The sequence below is a fragment of the Antrostomus carolinensis genome, unplaced genomic scaffold, assembly GCF_000700745.2.
Source record: "Antrostomus carolinensis isolate BGI_N321 unplaced genomic scaffold, ASM70074v2 scaffold9082, whole genome shotgun sequence".
NCBI lineage: Eukaryota > Metazoa > Chordata > Aves > Caprimulgiformes > Caprimulgidae > Antrostomus > Antrostomus carolinensis.
The window spans coordinates 1-7,829 of record NW_010297570.1 but is presented as its reverse complement, the minus strand read 5'-3'; the positions used below and the strand labels follow the sequence as shown (position 1 = coordinate 7,829).

At 55.7% G+C, this 7,829-nt stretch overlaps 1 protein-coding gene across 1 annotated transcript in view; it reads left to right on the top strand.

Moving 5' to 3' along the window:
- The window catches only part of CDH23 (cadherin related 23), a gene marked incomplete at both ends in the record, with an annotated part of 119,411 nt that extends 111,811 nt beyond the window's left edge, over positions 1-7,600 (top strand). Inside the window, 18 exon segments of the mRNA XM_010162174.1 lie at positions 434-550; positions 1,120-1,276; positions 1,278-1,336; positions 1,420-1,589; positions 1,858-1,995; positions 2,151-2,270; positions 2,672-2,849; positions 3,625-3,836; positions 4,362-4,556; positions 4,894-5,004; positions 5,182-5,311; positions 5,490-5,753; positions 5,878-6,039; positions 6,157-6,413; positions 6,695-6,792; positions 6,893-7,013; positions 7,150-7,229; positions 7,560-7,600. Of these exon segments, the coding sequence (XP_010160476.1) occupies positions 434-550; positions 1,120-1,276; positions 1,278-1,336; positions 1,420-1,589; positions 1,858-1,995; positions 2,151-2,270; positions 2,672-2,849; positions 3,625-3,836; positions 4,362-4,556; positions 4,894-5,004; positions 5,182-5,311; positions 5,490-5,753; positions 5,878-6,039; positions 6,157-6,413; positions 6,695-6,792; positions 6,893-7,013; positions 7,150-7,229; positions 7,560-7,600 (2,610 nt within the window).
- Positions 7,601-7,829: the final 229 nt, after the last annotated feature.

The window sequence follows — 7,829 nt, the reverse complement described above, 5'->3', positions numbered from 1 at the left end:
GGAAAGAGGGACATGAGCTCCCCACATCTCTTTTAGAAGCACAGAGCTGATCTGGGAAAGAAAAGCATCCTTGTTGGAAAGGGTATAGGACAAGACGCTGAGCTAAGCGTCATGCAAGGGAGCAGTTGCTCCCAAACCTCTCTTGTCCACACAACCCAAACCCTTACCCCAGCTGAGGCAGTGTGAGAACCTGTTAGCTGAGCAGAGCAGAGCAGAGCAGAGCGGCAGGAAGGCAGGAGATGGAGAGCAGGGGGAGTGAAGTTGTCTCCTCCCGTAGCTTTTGAGTGTTTTCCTCATTAGCCTTTGGGAAGAGGCAGGAGAGCAAGCACAGCAGCAGGTGAGGCAGTCATCTGGTGCAGACTGGTCAGCCGAAGGTCCTCTGTAGTGGGGGCACAGGCACAACCTGTGACCCCCATCTTTTTGGGGTTCCCAGGAGCTGTGAAGATCAAAACCCCCCTCAACCGGGAACTGGTGGCCACCTACGAGGTCACCATCTCCGTCCACGACAATGCCAGCGAAGTCATTGACCGCTCAGTCAGCGTGCCCAACGGTAAGCATGGGCTTCTGCCAGGCAGTGTGAGGTGGGGGCTAGCGGCTGCCGGGGGCTGGTACAGCCTTTCCCAGACACCAACGCAGCTTCTGGGTAGCCAGCAGCTCTCCCACCTCCCTCTCCATCCTGACCAGCAATATTTCCGGTGGGAGCAATTCTGGACCAGCTCCCAGCAGGTTCAGGTTCTCCTCTGAGCCCTCCTATTGCCAATGGCCCAGACACCCCAGGGCTGCACTGGGGATGGAGAGGACCATGTGCCCATAACTATACCATGGGAGGCACCCATTTCTTCATTACCATGACATCTTGCCACCCTGCTCCTGGCAAATCCAGGCCTATGTGTGAGAAGGCACAAACAGATCAGGAGTAGGTCTGAAGGAGGTGAGACTGTCCCACAGCCAGCTCAGGGCTTAACAGCTTTGCTGAATATTGCCATTTTCCTTGATGAACAGCTCCATTTAGTTGACTTTCCTGGAGTTTCATGCTTGTATCTTTCCTTCCTTCCCATCATTCCTTCCCTTCTCTTCCTCACTTGTCCTCTTCCCCTGTGGTCTCCACCATGGCCACAGCCAAGCTGACAATCAACGTCTTGGATGTCAATGACAACACACCCCGCTTCCGCCCCTTCGGAGTCACCTATTTCACCGAGAGGATCCTGGAGGGAGCCACACAGGGCACCACACTCATCTCCATCTCAGCGGTGGACCCAGACAAAGGTGCCAATGGTTTTTTTTTTGCTGAACCTCACCCCAGAAGGCTATGCCTGCCTGGAAGACCAGTCAGCAGGTCAGTGGTCTGTGGAGGTGGAACTCTTGGGCAGGTTGGTGGCAGGGGGTGGGTCTCTCATTTCAGGGTCTGCCATCCTCCAGGGAAGGTCGTGGCCAACAGGACAGTGGATTACGAGGAAGTGCAGTGGCTGAACTTCACCGTCCGAGCTTCCGACAATGGCTCTCCCCGCAGATCCGCTGAGATCCCTGTGTACCTCCAGATAGTGGACATCAATGACAACAATCCTGTTTTCAGCCAACCGTCCTACCAGGTGAGCTGGGCTACCCCATCCATGTCCGTGTTGTGCTGGGCAGTACCCAGAAAGGACAGGCACAGAGCTGGGAGTTCTCCTTCTCTTCCCTCTGTCTGTGCTTGAACCATCTGAAGAAGATGGTCAACTCACCAATGTGCTCTCTGTGAACATCTTGTTCTGGGCCCAGCTGTGCCCACCCCTGGGTGCCATCCTGTGCTCTTGGTTACTGCCTGCTAAAACCGCAAATGATGCAGCAACCAGTCTTGCCTGCTCCCTTTGCTTGCAGAAAGCTGTTTTTGAGGACGTGCCATTGGGTACGGTCATCCTGAGGGTCAAGGCCACGGATGCAGATTCTGGGCAGTTTGCTCTCATCCAGTACAGCCTAGGAGATGGAGAGGGCAAATTTGGGATAAATCCCAACACGGTAAGGAGCCAACCAAGGCTGGGACAGAGGGAGAAAAGGGAGGGGAGGCTGGGATGGTCCCACGTTGTGCCTTCCTCCCATACCTCACCTTCAGCCCCTTCTTGAGTACCAGCTCTGCCAGATGAGATCCACCTGAAGGTCTCTATGTGCTGCAGGGTGACATCTATATCCTGTCAGCCTTAGACCGGGAGAAGAAGGATCACTACACACTGACAGCTGTGGCCAGGGATAACCCTGGGGACGTCTCCAGTAACCGTCGGGAGAACTCTGTACAGGTAGGGCTTTCCTCCTCCCACCACCCCTCATGTGGTGGTCCCTGGAGAGAAGGTGTTAAACCTTGGGCTTTCCTCCTCAGTGGGCTTGCTGGTGGCTCTGGGGAGGAATTAGGCAGAAGGAAGAACAGATGACCCCAGGGGCTGTGGGGTGGATGGTGCAGGGGGCTTTGGGACAGTGTGTCAGCAGACACTATTGTCTACAAGTGCTCCGATGTGAATGGGTGCCCCGGCCGTGGCAGCCCCCATTGTTGGAGGCAGGAATTGGGCTAGCAGAACACAAAGAGCAGGAAGGGCACTGCACTCCTGCAGCAGAGCTGTGGGTCATGGCGGGCGTACAGCCCCCAGGGTCTGCCCAGCTGTCTCCAGCCTCACATCACCCAGCCAGCTGTGCTTTGTCAAAGGTGCTGATCACAGTCCTGGACATCAATGACTTCAGACCTCGGTTCACCAAGAGCCAGTTCAGCACCAGCGTCTATGAGAATGAGCCAGCAGGGACATCAGTGATCACCATGACCGCCACTGACCTGGATGAAGGGGACAACGGTGTGGTGATCTACAGCATTGAAGGCCCTGGAGCCGGTAGGTGCTGGCAGTGGGGGGCTGCACCCCAGGCAGGAGGGTTACCATGAGGAATGATCAGAGGAGATGTAGGGGCCAAGCTTCCCATGTCCTGCAACTGATTTGGAGTAAAAAGTTGTGCATGTGTTCCTGGGAGCCATACCGAAAGCATGCAGCTTTCGGTATTGCTCCACAGTTCCCAGTTCCTTGTGGTGTGGCATGTTACAGCTTTGCCTGCTTTCATCCAACCCAGCCTTGGCTTATCATCTTGTCTCCTCCACCCCAGCAGGACTTTCTATGTAAACAAATGTGTCTTGGAGCAAACTCACTACAGGCTTTAGAGGAAAGCCAAGAAGGGCTAGGAGGTTGTGGGTGGATAGTGCCTGAAATCCAGTCTCTCTGCAGGCTGAGGAGTAATGAGAACCAAGCAAAATCCAGCATAAATATAGAGGGAAAGGGCAGAAAGTTCATTTTCCTGAGACCCATGGGCTTCTCTGGACACTGCCCTGTCCCGGCCGGTTATAGCTGGCCTGAGCACAAGTGAAACGCAGCCAAGGGTGGCCTGGGAGCAGGGCCCTCATCATTGCCCGGTGGCAGGGAGTTGGAAGAAGGCAGGGATGCTCTGAAACAGCACCCTGAGAGCATCCACACCCCTGGCCTCAGGCTCTGCTCCATCACTCCATCCCAAGGATTTCCCACCAGTGAGGGGTGTGCTTCAGCTGGTAGACTGGTGTCTAACCGTAATTTATCTGGTGCCAAGTGCCCTGAAACAGAGATGTGTTTTTTCTGTCCCCAGAGGCTTTCAAGATCAATAAAGACTCTGGGCTTGTCACATGCCGGCGGCGTTTGCAGTCCTATGAGAGGTTCAACCTGACCGTGGTGGCCACAGACAAGGGGCGCCCTCCTCTCTGGGGAACCACCATGCTCCAAGTTGAGGTCATTGACATCAATGACAACCGTCCTGTCTTTGTCCGCCCGCCCAATGGCACCATCCTGCACATCAAGGAGGTAAATCCCTAGGGAGGGAGCAGGGGTCATAGCACACTGAGACCGTGCCCGGGAGTGCTTCTGCCTACCGGTGGCAAAATCCATTCTCCTTCTCCACCAAGAATGAAACAAGACCTTGATTTAACATGCGGCAAGATGGTTTGGGTCATGGGGCTGGACAGTCAACAACAGCCCCTCTCAATTCGTGCGAGCAGGCATGCTGGGTCAACTTTGGGGAACAGAAACCCCAGCAACGCAAAAAATAAGGAAACGTCCCATTGCTGCATGCCAAGCCTGTTTATAAACAAGGACTGAAACACTGACGTTTAAGATGTTTCTCCTTTCTGGGAAACCAGGCTTGGCTCAGCCAATCTCCAACGCCTGCATGGAACATCCACCCTGCCAAAGGCAATCATGGCTCCACATTGCCAGCCCCTGGTTGGGTTTTGGGCGGTGGGAGCCTGCTGACCCCAATACAAGAGCATTTGGAAGGGCAGGGGGCTCGCATGCAATGCCGGGGCTGAGGGGCTGCACATGTGCAAGCAGGAGATCCCCCTGCGGTCTAATGTCTACGAGGTCTACGCCACGGACAAAGACGAGGGCCTCAACGGAGCAGTGCTCTACAACCTGCTGAAAACCGGGGCGGGGAACAAAGACTGGGAGTATTTCAGCATCGACTCGGTCAGTGGGCTGATCCAGACGGCCATGCGCCTGGACCGGGAGAAGCAGGCAGTGTACAACGTGAGCCAGGCAGCAGCGCGCCCGCAGGGTGGCCGGGATGGTCCTCAAGGCTGTGGGTTCGGTGTGGGGCTGGTGGGATGCCAGTGATGTGGTGGGGATGGGATCAGTCATGAAGATGTCACACCTTAGCAGGAACTGGGTGGCTATTAAGTGCCATTGAACAATTGGTGGGTGGCTGGGTGGCTATCAATTTGCATCCTGGTGGGCCATCTCCCAGTTCCCTGTTAAATCCCCCCAGAGTCCTCCACCACCCAGCCGTCCCCTCTGTCCCTGCCTCAGTGATGTCTCCTGGCCCACATGGCTTTGCCCAGGACAGCACTTTTGCCTCTCTCCCCAGCTGATCATCGTGGCCTGCGACCAGGGACAGCCAGCCTATGAGACCATGCAGCCCCTCCAGGTAGCGCTCGATGACATTGATGACAACGAGCCGGTCTTCCTCAGGCCACCCGTAAGGCGCCGGGATGGAGGGGACAGGACACGGGGGTGCAGGGATGGGGATGCTGGCGAGCATGTGTGATGAAGCTGAGCATCACTGCGGTGGGGAGCACGATCAGATTTCAGTTTTTCAAAGCAAAAAAAAAACCTCGATGCTCATAACATTCCCTTCTCCTGGGGTCTCTGGCAGAGGGACAGTCCCCAGTACCAGGCACTTTCTGTCCCCGAGCACTCACGGCCGGGCACCGTGGTGGGGAATGTCACCGGGGCAGTGGATGCAGATGAGGGCTCCAATGCCATCGTCTACTACTTCATAGCAGGTGGGTGCCGAGTGGGGAGGGGATGGGCAGCTCTGCATCCCCCCCACACCTCTCACCAAGGGTTTCCATCACTGCTATCAGCTCCTCGCTGCCTTTCTACCCTGGTCAATGGGTGAGGTGGTGTTTCAGAAATGCTGAGCCCAAAAGGACCTAACTGGGGTCCCCTTTCTGCACTCAGCTGGGAACCGGGAGAGCAACTTCCAGCTGAGCCGGGAGGGGAAGCTGCAGGTCTTGCGAGACCTGGACCGGGAGAAAGAGCCATACTACTCCATCATTGTCAAAGCATCCAGCCAGAGGAACTGGTCCCCTCCCCGGGGCCAGCGGGCAGGCAGAACCCAGCCCTGGGACCTCAGCGGGGACTTGACTCTTCAGGAGGTGCGGATCTTCTTGGATGACATCAATGACCAGTCCCCCCAGTTCACCAAGTCAGAGTACACGGCGGGTAAGGGGTGCCAGGGGCTGGAGGGGCACCAGGAGACAGAGATGCTCCAGGGAAAATTCATCCAGATGAAGGGGCAGTGAGAACTAGCCTGGCCCCAGGTCCCTATCCCATCTCTATCTCAAAGGGGTTGCCACCGACGCCAAGGTGGGATCGGAGCTGATCAGAGTAGTCGCAGTAGACGCCGACATAGGCAATAACAGCCTGGTCCTATACAACATCTTGGGCATCCGCTACATCAAGCAGCACTCCAACGACTCCGAGGAGGTGGCCAACATCTTCAGCATTGGTGTGTACCCTGCATGCCATGGCAGCATGGGGCCATTGTCCAGAGACAACTCTGTGGCCAAAGACATCTCCATGACCAGGGTCACTAACCCTGGGCTTGTGACCGTCCTTCCCTCAGGAACCCTTGATGGGATCCTGCGAACCTTTGACCTCTTCACGGCCTACAACCCTGGCTACTTTGTGGTGGACATCATGGCCTCTGACCTGGTGGGCCACAATGACACTGCCATTGTGGGGATTTACATCTTGCGGGATGACCAGAGAGTCAAAATCATCATCAATGAGATCCCTGACAAAGTCAGGCAGTTCGAGGAGGAGTTCATCAGCCTGCTCTCCAACATCACGGGCGCTATCGTCAACACAGATGACGTGCAGGTAACCATCCACCTTTGAGGCTACTTTGAGCAGTAGGTAACCTTCCATATGCTGCTTGGGAGGTCTCCTTTGAGGGTGCCCTGTCTGTATAAACCATAGACACCCCCGAGCTCTGAATGTGATGGACACACCCCAGGCTGGGGTGTATTGAAGGGGTCCAGACTGATCCCATGCCAGGCTTGAGGGTCTCCTGCCACTTGACCAAACTGTGTGGCACACTTGGGAGATGCCTCCAGAGGAGATACCTCTCCCACACTGCAGACCTTACTGTCTCTCCCCAGTTCCATGTTGACAAGAAAGGTCGGGTGAACTTCGCCCAGACAGAGCTGCTGATCCACGTGGTGAACAGGGAGACCAACCGCATCCTGGACGTGGAGCGGTACGTCACCTGGCCCATCACCCAGCCCAACGCCTGGCCTACTGAGTCCTTGGAGAGCCTCATTAATGTCAAGATGTCCAAGCACCCCTTCTCTTCCCAGGGTGATTCAGATGATAGACGAGAACAAGGAGCAGCTGAGGAACCTCTTCCGCAACTACAACGTGCTGGACGTGCAGCCTGCTATCACTGCCCGGGCCCCAGATGACCTCTCGGCTCTGCAGGTAACGGCTCATCTGGGGCTGGAGATGGCCCTCCATGGCCTGGAGGGATGTTTCACTCAAATAATTTCAGGTAGGTGCCCACCGCTGGGTGCTGGCTCCATGCCAGAGGTTGCCACTACCTCTTTCTCTCTCCCAGATGGCAATCATCGTGCTGGCCGTCCTGCTCTTCCTGGCTGCCATGCTCTTCATCCTCATGAACTGGTACTACCGGACAGTGTGAGTAACACTCAGGCTCTGCCCCGCCAGCCACAATGTTCCCACTGGCCAGGAGGATCCATGTGGCTGCTCCTGGCCCTGGCAGTGCCAACAAGCAAAGGAGGGCACCAACATCCCAACACCTACTGCAGTGGGGCTCAGCCTGGGTTCAGAAATTGCCCCTCTTGCCCAAAATGTAATGATTTTTATAGTGATATCACCTCTCTGCACCAGGCTCACCATCCTTAGAGATACAGGAGCTGTTTGCAGGATTATTGCAAGTCTGTGTCCCCTTCTTCTTTCAGGCATCTTCCTTAGTTCCTTCCCTGATTTGCTGTGTTTCTTCCGCAGGCACAAAAGGAAATTGAAAGCCATAGTGGCTGGTTCCACCGGTGAGCAGAGTTTGGGGTTTTCTAGCTGCATGAACAGCACAGAGGGGGGACACGGGGGATGTCAGCGGGTGTAAATTAGAAGCGATCCAGCCCAGCGAGGTGTGATGGTGGGAGGCTTTTCTCAGCGTCCAGACTCTTTGTTATCATGGAATCATAGAATCCTAGAGTGGTCTGGGTTGGAAAGGACCTTAAATATCACCCAGTTACAACCCCCCTGCCATCAGCAGGG